We start from the raw sequence: 14036 nt of genomic DNA, 5'->3' as shown, positions 1-14036 counted from the left end.
ATGTTGGTCAGCCACCTACAGAGCTGTTGATGCTTCCAAATCTATACTCTCTAACAAGTTGAATATAGTCCATAGTTCCTTGTAGGTTTTACATGTCCCTGGAGATGTGTCTTGGTATCTCCTCCCCTTCCTTAATCACAATAAATTTGTTTTCGATTGATCTTGAGCTTTTAACCGATGCAGGCCGTCTGAACCGATGCACTTGTATCTAACACATTAAAGTCCGATGCATCGGACGCATGAGTGAATCGTTACACCCCTAGGATTTATTGAAATGGACAGGGGCTTTCATGCTGTCAGATGGTTCTACAAATATGAATTTCATCTGTTGTCCTCTGTTTCCACCTGTTTCTCTCTCCCCCAGCTTCCCTGATGATGACTCAGGCCGGGCCAGCTGTTATGACCCAGATGTGCCTGACCAAGACACCCTAATGGCCACCCTGCTGCCAGGCCAACCCGAGGACGGAGAAGACTCCTTCGATGCTGTAGAAGGAGCTCCAGCCCCGGAGAGAGGCGAGAGGCCCCTTGTCCAAACCCAAACAGGAGGGCCCCAGACTTGGGTCAACACAGACTTCTATGCCCAGGTCAGCAATGTGATGCCCTCTGGAGGTGTGGTGCTGTCTCCTGGCCAGCAACTCAGAATCCAGGAGAGCTCCTCGGCCACAGAGGAGGGCGCACAAAAGAACGGAAAAGAGCCAAAAAGCAACAAGGACTCTGAGGAGAAAAAGCAGAAGGAGCTGCAGTTTCAGCTGCTGGTGGTGGATCCTGAAGGAAGTGGCTACACCATAGAGAGCAACGCCCGGCAGATCAGCACTCCCCCTAGCTCCCCCATGCCAGGTGAGGGGTATCATACTATACACCCTCAGCCAGTGGAGACCAAAGCTACAGCCACAGCAGAGGAAAACCAATCACCTTACATTCTTCCTGACTCTCCCCAATCCCAGTTCTTTGCCCCTGTCGCAGACTACACAGTGGTACAGGAGGTGGACAGTCAACACAGTCTGCTCCTCAACCCACCTCCCCCACGCCAGTCTCCCCCTCCCTGCCTGCCACAGCACCCCCTCAAAGCCCTACCTGCCATGCCCGTAGGGTACGTCACCCCAGACCTGCTGGGGAACCTCTCACCATGAACTGACAATGCCTTTAAGCCTTTTAGGTATAAGATTGATTGACCCGGAAAGTCCCCCGCGGTCACAAAAGCCTGTTTCTACCCGATTCCTGCTGGAAACCAAATAACTTGCAGCACACAGCGTGGATGAGAATGTACAGGTGTTTGTTTTCAGAGGGTGCTGAAAGGGAGAAGCTACAAGCTGTATTCTTGACTCTTTTTACATCTGCTCCATCAATTCATTTGATGCAGAGGCAGCCAAACATGAACATCACAAACCAAATGCACAGTTTGCTCTGTTTGTTGACATCCATGCACAAGAAACTCACAGATAAATAGGCTGAAACTGTGATTGTAATGAGTCAAAAAGCATTAGCTCACTGCTAAAACTGCCTCGGATCACATTGCACCTCTGGCTTATAGTGTATCGAGCAATGACATCGTTGAAGTCTTAATCTTACAGAGAGATGTTTGTTAGTGTGTGATTGATCATGCGAAGACAAGCACATTCACACGGAGAAGAAGTTTGTTGATACCTCTTGCTGGCAGAGGTGCGTCGCCGCTCAATTGTGGCTTATTTTATATTCTTAAATTTCTTATCTCATCATGTCATCTTATTAGTACTTCACTAGAGATATATTTTTGTACAAAAAGGCATTAGCTAAAGGAAAAATCCACCATAAGATACAGTTAAAAACACAACTATGCAGTTTTACCTTGCATTCCTGGATTAATTTTACTTAATGGTATGCTGTTCATATTTTCAAAAATAAGTGGCCCAAACGTTGATTAATATTATTGATGTCAAGATAGTTGTTCTCTACAGTGATACTAGAGTTTAATACAAGAAATACTTTCATCAACTGAAGAAACGTACAGTATAAATGTACACACAGACACGAGTCTCTCTTCCTTCCTTGGGGGATATTTAAAGGCATTCTTGGAAATAAAGGAAATCACTAACTAGGAATAGAGGTGCCAATTAAAAGGGAAATTACAACTTTTTATCACAAACTAATCCACAGAATACATTTAATATTACAGACTGAATATACATAGAATTTCCCTTTAACCTGAGTTGATTTATTGTCATTTCTTTTCTGCATTCTGGCATGCATACTAAGAATGCTTAACAGCAGTTCATGTAGCGCTAGTAAGGATTTATTTAGATTTATTCACAGCTTCACAGAGACACTCAGTACAAACTACAACATTAATTGTCCATTAATCTGCTGATCATTTTCATGGTTAATCGTTACATTTTTTTAGTCTATAACATGTCAAAAAAAAAGTTCAGAAAAATGCTCATTACAATTTCCCATAACACTTGAAATCTTCAGATTGCTTCTTTTGTCCAACCAACAGTCCAAAATCCAAAGACTTTTCATTTACTAATGACCAAGAAAAGCAGCAAATCCTCACATTTCTGAAGCTGGAAGTGGCAAATTTTTGCTTGAAAATGGCTGCAACGATTAATCGATTATCAGGATAGTTGTCAGTTAATTCTTTTTTCAATCGAATCGACTAATCGTTGCAGTTGTAGTACAAATAGTGTGATACAGTATGCTGAGCACCACCAAGTGCCTTGCTCAGGGGCACATTTATATAGCTAAGGGACAGAGATGCGCAACCAGCAACTTGGAGAAACCAGATATTGCAGTTCACCCTGTAACAGCAGCCAGATCTCACCTTTACAAACCAGCACTCACTCATAACCTGTCGCTCAAACAGAAACCTTAAAGAGTATGCTTTCTACTCGGGAGTTGTTTTCTTCTCATGTTGCATAGTTATGGCAGGGGCAGCAACTGGAACACGTTGAAAGACTGTGAAAGTATGTAATAGCTGTAATTAGCTAACATTTTATACTTATTATCTGCTAAGTGCACCGTGTTAACAACCTGTGCCTATGATAGTGTTAATAGCTTGGAATTTCTGTGCTAAAGTATGCATCATAATTAGGATTTGTGCTTTTTTGCATCGCTATGTACAGGCAAGTACGGCCATGTATCGTGAATTGGTGTAAAGCCTCTTGGTGCATAGATTCACTACTACAAACTTGCACATGCACTAACATGCATGCATACACACTACATCAAAAAATGCCTTAATTTATATGTAATTTTGCCTTCCTGACGTATTTCTAAATATTATGAGGTGAAAATTGGTTACAGGGGTGAAAATTTGTTGAGGCCACTAAACCGCAATTTGCACATTTCCAATCATCCTTGTAAACTGACCACAATTTCCAAGCCAAAAATTTGAAAAAAGAAAAAAAAATTGGTTTGACTGGAGTCAAATACAGTGGACTATATGTGTATAATTATTAGGCATGTATTCCTAGTGACTTTACCCCCATATCTTACTTAGAATACCCACGTTTAGGATATTATTTAGGAAGAATCTGATGCTTAATCAGTTATTTAGTCAGATTAGCTTGTAGTGTAAGCTTGCACCAGATGACAGTGTAATCTTATAATAATCAGTAAGAATGTAATAATGTGGGTGAGGCGACAGCAGAGGAGACCTTTTGTAAAGGTTTTATGCTCCTCCTGTTTCCATCATATAAATTTTATCATAAAGGCTTTGACAGTATGCCTGTGTCACATAACAACATGTGTCACTGCATACAAGAAGCCATCTAAACTTAAGTCAACAGAGGTTGTGTGTTGTGCATGGTTTTTGTGATACGACACAATGAATTTTCATGTCAACACGTCCATGAATGAGTCAGGAGCATTGTTATTATTGTTCAACATCAAGGCAGCCTCCGATTGTCACATCACACCATAAACAAAACATATTTCACAATGCAAAGGAAACACATGCTGCCTGTGAATCATGTTGTTTTGGAATCATCCTTGAGATAAGCAGGCAAATGACTCGCATAGAATAGGTCTTTTGTATCAGACAATCCCATAATGAAGAGAGACAAAAGCAAGAGCCATAAAATGACAGTTTTGAAAAAATGTGAATATGATAGATATGTGTCATTTCTCTTTTTGTCTCTCTATGTTTGAAAAAAAAAAGCTCAGTGTTCTGTTACATAGTGCTGATGATACCAGCAATCAAATGCTGTTGCAGAAATGTCTTAATATATTTACTAGTGCTGTAAGATGACAAGTATATATTTTTTATGTCATTAATGTTACTAATCACAATGTATTGCTGCTCGGTACATGTATTTTTCCTACATCAGCCTTACTATTGTGGGAAGGGGTCATTAAGAGAGTGCAACGATCACTATTGTGTACAAGTGTAAATGTTTGTGATAAACCCTGCAAATCGGATGATACTGATGTCTGAAAATGTTATGTTGCCTGGGGAAAACGGGAAGGCATGATTTTGTTCAGTTATGAGTAGCAACAGTAGGACAGTTTTGCCCCAAAGTCAAGCTGCAATACAGCAGCTCCTCCTGATGCTCATCCAACGTTCACAGTGTTCACGCCCATCCAAAGATCCCCTCAAGGCTCTCTGTGTATATGAAGGAAGATCAGATTATGGAGAAAGCACTGTTAAGGTTCTCTTTCAGTTGTACCATGGTGATTGTGAATGTGTGCAAACTGGAAATATGCAATGCAATTATTATATTGTGGGGAAGTTGTGAAAACAAAACAAAAATGTTAAATCACTGAGACTGGGTTGTACCAACAAAGACTGATTTAATCTAAGATGAGCTGTAATCAGAGTGTAGCAAAATTAGGTTTAAAATGAGTTAAACAATTAAAAATTCATCTCTGTTTAGTAAATCCACCTTTATTGATTGCGTTATAGATTGAGTTTAGTCAGTATGGAGATGCGTGCTTACCCAAATTTGATTAAATAAATAAATAAATCTGAGTGCTGTCAGAACTTTTGATTGTGAAAGAAGTGGTAAAACTTTCATTTGCTCATAACAAAAAACATTAATTAGTTTGCGAGCTAGCTAAAAAGTTAAAACAGTTTGTTAGCTGCCTAAAAAGTTAACAAAATATTACATAGTTTGCTGGCCAGCTAAAAAAGTTTACAAAATGTCACATTGCTCTTAAGCTAGTTTTAAAATTTGGTGCAAAATCAGGTTTAAAAATTGGTGCAACCCAGCCTAATGAGAGTTTTTTAAAGGTTACAGTGAGTATAATAAATTTACAGGGGCTTTTTTTGTTCAAGCTTATTGTACAGGTGTTTACTACATTGTGTCTGCATTTTTTTTTTTTTTTTTGCCAGTTCACAATGAGCTCATTCTTAATGTAGTGTAAAAGTTTGCAACTGTTATTTCAAGCTTATAAATGTTACAGACACTTTAGAGCAAGCACTTTGTACACACATATATCTGATGTTTAAAATAGTATTCAGATTTTGTATTTTGGACTATGTCAAGTCTATGAATTACTTGTTATTATAAAACAGCATTATGTTTTTTATTCAGCACAATAATTAGACAATGGGGGATCCTTCGATATCAATAAGCTTTAGTTTTGTTCTACAGAGTTTATGTTTATAGGACATATTTTACACTACCAGCTTGATAGAATGATGTACTGTAATGGAGTATTTAATGTTTGCTATAAGATTTGTGGATAGAGAGCAGATAGATATAGTCTTTTATGAAGTCATATCAAAATATAGGCAGAGTGAAACAGTTATACTGTAACTCAACACTCTTACATCGCTCCCCATGTGATTTAAGTGCATTTGAAGGGGCTACAGTATTTTATAATGATCTATTTTGGCCTCCAGCTTCTTGGTTTTGCATTGGTTCAAGGGTGGCTTTTGTCACTTGGGTAAGCCTGGAAGTAATCCTGAGTGCTGGAATTTGTGCTGGTTGTGACTCTCTATCAAACAAAGAGCGTTCATCCAGATATTTTTTCAGTTTGTTGGGGAAATAGTTTAATTCTTACCTTGAGTACAGCATGCACACCCTGGTTTTTATGACTGTGGCAGTGGCTCCACTCTATATTTCTATTCACCTGCTATTTATTTGTCTGCTTAGGGTCCTCAGATCACCCCACCACCTGACAACAGTGGCTGGGGCAGCATGAGTAATATGTGTACTGTTATTCTTTGAAGTTCCATCCAGGCTTATAAAAAAAATAAATCCATGTCAGCATTGGCAACAGCTGCATTGCTCAACACCATAATTTATCAGTTTGCATTGACTTCATGACTTTGCTCCATTTATTCCATGCCTTAATCATAATTTCAGACCCTCTTGACCTCGGAGCCACTGTCCTTGTTTGTTTGCTGTTGTTCTACTTAAGGCCAAGAGCTATGTTGATCTTTGATGATTTGTTATTGTTCTCTTATCAGTTGAGCCCTTCCGGTGTTGTATGTGTGATCAATAAGCTTTCAACAAATTACACAATAAATGTATATGCAGCATCTCAATCATCTTGTCGATGTTTTTTTTTATCCGTTGTCCACAAAAATAAGATACGAGATCTTCTGTGTCTCTTGTCAGACAGCAGCAGGTTAAGCAGGCTGTGTCTAGGATGGGTATTGTCTTTTAAGTGACCTTTTGAGTAGTTTTTAATTGTTACTACAGCAGCTTATTGCTGCTTCACCAGAAAAAGAAAAATCAGCTATTTTCACACACAACAATGACATACAAACTGGTGTGGTGGTGCAGTGGTTAACATTATCGCCTCACAGCAAGAAGGTTCTGAGTTTGAATTCCACAACCTCTGTGGCTGGATGTTTGCATGTTTTCCTTGTGTCAGCGTGGGTTCTCTTCAGCTTCCTCCCACAGTCCAAAGACACGCAGGTTAATTAGGTTAATTGGTAACTCTAAATTGCCCCTAGGTGTAGATGTGAGTGTGAGTGGTCATCTGTCTCTCTATCTGTCAGCCCTGAGATGACCTGGCAACTTATTCAGGTTGTACCCCGCCTCTCACCCAACGCCTGGATAGGCTCCCATGACCCATCAGGATAAACAGTTACAATGGATGAATGGATGGATGGAACTTATTGTAATAACAAAATGTTTCAAATTATAACATGACAACTTATACTGTTATAATGTTATGCTATAAACAACTTGTTATAACAAGAAACCTTTTGCATAATAATGTGATTCTGATTTGTCTTTCTTTTTCTGATGTGGCAGCAATACACTGATGTAAAGCACTGATTCTGAAATTTCATTTGTTTTCAAAGTCTCCTACCAACCCGGTAGGATTCAGTATCTAATTTAAATGATTTATTTAATGTTAGTTTTGGACATGCAAAGTAAGTTAAAGAAAATTAGATTTCACTGGGTTATCAAGATCATTTTACAGATTGTAATTTCAATTCAATTTTCAGTGTAACTCTGTTCACAAGACCTCCTCAACTCACTGCCAACTGCGTTATTAAAAGACCACAAGCGGCATACTCACAGAAAAGGTCAGCTCAGAGCTGCGCTCAGTGACAGAAAAAGGATGGTAATGAACAAAATGTACAGCCCACTGTGGGAGAGTTCAGATGCAAATGCATCATCTGTGTATGTGTGTCTGAGAGAGGGGAAAATACTGATTGTGTGGTGGTCGTTGGGTAGAGAGTGTGTACTTGTTTGTGAGAAACACAGAGGCACTTTGTGTGTGTGAATGAGTTCACAAGTGTGTGGTTCTCTCTCTCCCTCTCTCTCTCTCTGTCTTTATCTCGCTGCCAGAGTAAGTGGAGAGGAAATGGCTGCAGAGCCAGTTGTACATCGTGGGGAAAGCATATCGGACAATTAAGACAGAGGCTGTGTATTGCACTGCTCTGTGTGGGGCTGATTGAATCAGAGAGACAGCCACTCACAGCTCTTCATCTCAGGACATTGCAGGTAATTACCCATAAGTCACTGTTCCCCAGTATTGGATCTTCAGCCCAATTACGCCCACACAAGCAGTCCACCTCGGCCTCAATTATTACCTCCGGTTGCTTGTTGACCTTTTCAGACACACAGTCCGACAGGCAATTCAGATACATTACACTGAGCAGAGGGTGTTGCACTTTAAGTCTAGAGGACAGACTTAGGGGTTCTGAGCTGTGTGTTGCCATCATTATATAAGTGTTTCTATAGAAAAATGAGCTTAAGATGCTTCTTGTGGTGATGGCACATTTTACTGTATTATATGCACCCAAGGCCATTCTAAATAAAAGTACAAACACAAATAACCAAAGCAAATGGACTGCTTTTATTTAAAGAGAATAAAAACTATTTTCCTATACAAAAAAAGATATGCAACAAGTCGGTCTGTGATATGTGTATGCAAACATGTACATCAGGAACCAGCTGTAGTTGAGGAACTAAAAAATTTGAATCCACAAACAACCAGCAGACAGAATGGATTTTCCATTTAAAATAAGTTCCACTGAAGTGAAAACATTTTCTGAAAGCACAGGAGCTCAGTTTTGCCTCCAATAGATTATTCTTGCAAATATTTGTAGCTGACACCAGACATATACCGTATGTGTTGCTCATGTGCATGCAAAATCAGGATAGATTGAATCACTGGAATTGAAATAGCCTGCGTTTGTACATGTGTGACAGAGGAAAATTGAGGAAGGCCAGTTCTATGCATAAGAAATTCTTAAAACTCAGGTCTCTATAAACTATTTCACTATGCTCACCTTCATCAACAGAGACGAGTAGAGCCTGACCAATAGTTTTTAATAGATTTTGTGGGACTGATATCCATATTAGGGAGTAAAAAAAAATCCAATATCAGTATATTGGCTGATAAATGTTGAAAAATTGTTTATATTCCTTGTAAGTAAGATCAGTATATTGGCTGATATTACTTACAAGGAATATAAACATTTTTGGTATGATCTCCTCAACTATGTACTGAAGGCAGGAAATTTTACAGTTTTACAATAAATATGATTATCCACAATGATACTTGGGCACAGAAACAGGAAATTTTCACAAGTATTTTTAATAGTTATAAATAACTAAATAAAAAATCTGTCTATTTGCACCCTGGTGAGAATAGAAACACAGCAAGTATTCAACTATTTACACCTGACCCCCTTAGTTTAGCTATAAGAGCGTGGGTTAAGATTTACAGGTTTTTCTGATTATTATTTTCAGTTTTCAGTTGTAATTTGCGCAGGTTTAGGCAATAAAACTGAGTGAAAATAGCATTCTACAGAGACCAGAGTTCAAAAAGTTCAAAGTTCCAAACACAAAACAAACACAAATCTTAAAAATATCAAACTTGAATTAAGAAAAGAGATCAAATTACATACATCATATAAATACTGCCTTAAAAGTATATGGACAAACAAACAAAAAAAAACCCAATAGTCACTGACCACAGCACAGGACCCCTGCCTCTTCCTCAACCCATGCTTCACCCTCCTCCCCTCTGGCAGCAGATACAGACAGCCAATCTGCAGTAAAACATGCTTTAGGAGTTTTGTACCTTCAGCTATAACTACTTTAAATAGCCTGAACACACTGTAACAGGCTTGTGTTGTGGCAATGTTTCTTTTTGCTCATACTTTGATTTGAATGTGTGTTTGTGCAGCCTGAGAGAACAAAATCACTCTTTATGAATCTAATTAATCAGAATAAAAAAGTCTCTTTTTTTAATGATTTGAAGCGAAGAGGCACTCTGTTAGGAGCTCATTTGGGTGGAGCTGTCAAAGAATGTGGTGAGCCTGTATGAGGTCAGTGAAGAGGACAAACTTCATCAGTAAACTCAGCAGTTCTGCGTGCACTGGTATTTTATTTCGCAGAACTCTGTCACCATCTGCTGACAAATGTTGGACAAAACAGTTTAGTAGCATGCATTAATTTAATAAAAAAAATAAGTGGTGAAAAGTTTAATCGGCCCTAACAGTATTAGGGACATAAATATTTAAGATATGTGTATAATTGGACTTTAATGACATGCTACAGACTCATTGTGAATGTAAAAGTATTGTAGGTAATATGATCCCTGTGCTTTTGTCGAAGTCACATGTTGAACCTCTCAGGCACGTGCAGGCCAGTTGCCAAATACCACCAAGAGTCACTCCCCTCAAACACACAGTCCACAGCAGACCCCTCTCAGTTCCTCTTACACAGCACATTTGACAGCCAGTATGCTTAAATATACAGGCTTTACTTTGACAAGAAAGCACTCACACACAAGCTAGAAAAGTAACTCAGCCATCTTTATTCAACTCTCAGTTTCCATGTTTGACAACTTTTACACAATACAGTTCTCTGTGCAAGCATCAGGGTTTCAGGGTGACCGTTACCTTTCCGCAGAAGCCGTCATATAGCACAGAGTGTATTCCAACAATCATTCAATGCTTCACTCTCTTTTTTCCTTTGACCTTTCCTTACCCATAGAGTCTTGTATAATTTTTTAAGCAAGCCTCGTATCAAGATGTGCAATTCGCAAATGCAAAGAAGACCATATAGAGGAATATACCTGATATATGTTTAAGCTTGTGGAATTTATCAACATCGATACAAAGCAAAAAGAATGTCACTTGTGGCAGTTACTGCTGATATATGTGCTCAATAGCAAACCCACTGCTATAATTTTTTTTATGGTTTTCTTTTAAATGTTTATAGAACTTTTTTTCCCCATAATGGGCCAGTGCTTTCAGGTTTCCCCAAATAATGATTTCTGATTTTTACCCAGTTCACACAGTCTGTTGTACTCTAACCATCATCTCTTATTTTTTCTTTGTCATTTTTGGTAGTATTTGCAGTATTTTCTTGTTCCTTTATTTCAAAACTTTGAAATGCTTTTAGTGTTTCTCATGTTCCTGAACTACCCTCTCCTCTCTCTCCTGCCTGACTTCAAACAGACGCCACTAGAGCGTAGTTTCTGCGCCTGGTTTCATAAAGGATGGAGAGAGCAAAATGGAGAAGGAAATTTATGCACATGACAACCACATACACTCCTGAGAAAGGACAAGAGCAACCCACTTACAGACATTCTCAGGCATTCTTTAATCAGTTTGCAACCATATGTGTCACCAAATTTAACAAGTTAACAAGCTGCCAATATGTGCTTTGGTTGGTGTGTTTATGAACTTTATTTTGTCCTCAGACCTGTTCTGTCAGGGGTTGCCCCGCCCTCTCTCGGGGTAATACTTGTTGGTAAAAGAGCGCTTGGCCTCTGGTGTGGCTGATATCAGAGCCAGCTTACAGCTGCTCTCACCCTCAGTTCACACCTTGTGGTCAGGCTCATGGGGTTGGCTGAGGCTGCTGTCAGTCAGCAGGAGGCGAGCGTCATTGTCAGGTCTCCCTGACATTATTGGCTGCATCGCCGATCAGCCCGTGTCACTGTCAGGAGGCAGGCAGCACCTCATCACAGTGTCAGAGACCGACCGGCTGCTCGCTCCCTGCGGGGCCAAACAGCCTGCGTCAGTGTCAGCATCAGCTGGCCTGAGGAGAGGCTTCGTTATCAGAGCCTGCTGTCCACTGTCAGCTGTGTTTTGACTTTCACCTGGCCTTCTGAGCTTCTCATGGCCTTATAGGAGCATCATGGGCCACGTCGGGCATCTGGTGCATGTGCACTACCTGCTGCATCTGGCCTACATCTAAATGATCTTGCACACCACCATCTTGTTCCTGCCCCTGCTGTCTATCACCTGTCTGACTTGGACGGTGTCCATGGTCAACGCCATGGCCACCATGGTGATGACCGTGGTTGTGATCATGGCCATGGCCAACGCTACGGGGGTGAAAACCATGATTATCCCCTTGGTGGCCATGACCATGGTGAGGGCCATGGTGGTGACCATGTCCAGTGTGTTCTTCTACAGGTGGGACTGCGTCTCCGTCAGGCTGTGCATCTGCTTTCGCTTTGCACTCCTCTGGGATCTCAGCACTCTGTGAACAAGAGTGAAAACAAAAAAATAAATGACAATGTATGAGCTTATCTTTGATGTAAATAGGTTACCAACATGTTACCTTGGGCTTTATATTTGTTTAAAATAATGAGTATTCTGGCAGTTACATATGGTCTGTACCTCATGTGTGCACTCGCCACAGAGGCGTTTGCAGTAGGTGTCTTTGATGGCACCCTCCACATGGCCCTGTCCGATGATGGAGTACGGAAGGGAAATGTGGTGGGTGAGACGGCCACACCTAATCACAAAGGGATAGAACAGCATGGTGAGTAAAATAAAAAAATAAATAAAAGGTACACTGTATAATAACCATCATTCATAAATGCTAAATTGATAGTTAATTAAACCTCAGTTAATAGTTATTTTACTGTTAACAAGCATTCCACTAATGTTTATATATGCTTTATAAACCATTTGTTAAGCAATTGTAAAGATTTATAAACATCAGTTGCGACTTTATAATGGCCATCCAAATATCGCTTAGATGCATTACATAGTATTTATTAACCATTAACAAAGTGTTAAAAATATCTGGTCCATCTCTCTGATTTATTTAAGGTTTACAAATCATTCAAACACTATAGTAAAATACAGTATAGAAAATACCATAATGTGTGCAATAATTTTACTTACTAATTGTAATTGTATGTAATCTCTTATCAGCTGTGATACAATATATAATTTATAAAGAAATAATTCTATATTACACACAAATAATAAATTAGTACACATAATTATCATTTCATTGTTCATTAACAGTGACTGTTAACTAAGTTAACTAAACTAAAGCACAATTTATTATCATTGTCAGTTGCTAAAAAATAAACATAATTGCCCTTGATTTCCTTTGCAAACTGTAAATAAAGTGTCCAAACCTGTCATAAATGAGAAAGTCATCTTTCTCTCCACTCAGCGTCTGCCAGACATCAGGCTGTTGCTCGTCCTGTTTGTACAGGGTGATGTTCTCTGCTAGTTTGCTTGCCAGCAGGCTGTGCAGCCGCTGTGCTTGCTCCCCCTGGTGGTTAACGACCATGTAGACCACATCCTTCAGACCCTGACTCTCCACCTTCTGGCGCAGGCCCTCCATTCTGCTCACAAGAGGGAAATCAGCAAGGATGGGTCAGATTGTGTTGTACTAAACACACATTTCATGGCAATTTTTGTAAATATTAATGTAATCCATCGGAAATCAGATCATGAGTTTAAAAATCAGTTGCCAACTAACAAAGTTGTTAATAAAGCTTTGTTGGATAGTCTGCTTAACAAACCAGTGTGACCAGGATGCACTTCTTTGACAGTGAACTAGTGAACCAGTCTAAGCTTGCTATAACTTGCTGCCAGCTTGGCAAGTGTTGCACCATTAGCCATAAAATGTAACTGATCTAATATTGTTTTATTTTCACTTCCTTTTCATTTTCCTGTTGTGTTGCAATATAATCACGTATTTTCTTGAATGTACAGAAGTGCATAACAGAAGTTCAAGAGGTCACATTGGCCAATATCACATGATGACCACATACCTGGCGGCCTGCACCAGGCAGAACAGTCAGCTGGCCTGGAAGAGGGCCACCACCGTCACATTGCCCATCGCCCCCGCCATCGGATCCACCTCCCCTATCTTCCAGGCTGGTGGTGGCTGACAGCGAGGCCCGTCCCCGTCACTCTCTGCACTGCCCCCATGGAGCAGGCAGAGAGTGAGGAGCAGGCTGAGGCACGCCCACATCCCTGCTGAGCACAACGAGAAGAGGGGGAGAGTGGTGGAGAGGAGAGGGGATAGAGGGAGGAGAGGAAATCAGAGATTGGTCAAAATCAAAACAAACAAAAGTGATAAGATGGTACAAAAGGTCAGAGAGGGGTTATGATTTCTACATACTCCAAATCACCCTACACTCTTAGAAATAAGGGCTGCAAAAGGGTTCTTCCTGAAGGGCTGAGGTTCTACTCAGAGCTATTTGTCTCTCTCTGTAGAACCCTTTTTGAAGAAAAGTTAGTCAAAGAACTATAATTATAACAACAGAAATATTGTTTTATAAATGAGCTATAATCAAATGTAAAGTTGCAGTCTGGACTCCACCATCCAACTGAGCTAAAATGAGTTTTAAAACAAGATTTCTGTAGTTATAGTTTT

At 39.8% G+C, this 14036-nt stretch overlaps 2 protein-coding genes across 2 annotated transcripts in view; one reads left to right on the top strand and one right to left on the bottom strand.

Moving 5' to 3' along the window:
• Positions 1-2073, top strand: part of ghra (growth hormone receptor a) — a 38897-nt gene extending 36824 nt beyond the window's left edge. Inside the window, exon 10 of the mRNA XM_084728693.1 lies at positions 365-2073. Coding sequence (XP_084584819.1) covers positions 365-1130 — 766 coding nt within the window. The 3' untranslated portion in view covers positions 1131-2073. The remainder of the gene's footprint in view (positions 1-364) is intronic.
• Positions 2074-10189: 8116 nt separating this feature from the next.
• selenop (selenoprotein P) lies at positions 10190-13636 on the bottom strand. The gene is made up of 4 exons (XM_084728692.1): positions 13429-13636; positions 12784-12996; positions 12029-12146; positions 10190-11888 (listed from the first exon to the last, which is right to left on the bottom strand). Exons 1-4 carry the CDS (start codon positions 13629-13631, stop codon positions 11217-11219), a joined length of 1206 nt encoding a protein of 401 aa, XP_084584818.1. The 5' UTR covers positions 13632-13636; the 3' UTR covers positions 10190-11216.
• Positions 13637-14036: the final 400 nt, after the last annotated feature.

The sequence above is a fragment of the Lutjanus erythropterus genome, chromosome 10, assembly GCF_056507025.1.
Source record: "Lutjanus erythropterus isolate fLutEry1 chromosome 10, fLutEry1.hap2, whole genome shotgun sequence".
NCBI lineage: Eukaryota > Metazoa > Chordata > Actinopteri > Lutjaniformes > Lutjanidae > Lutjanus > Lutjanus erythropterus.
This window is presented reverse-complemented; position numbering and strand designations above follow the sequence as displayed.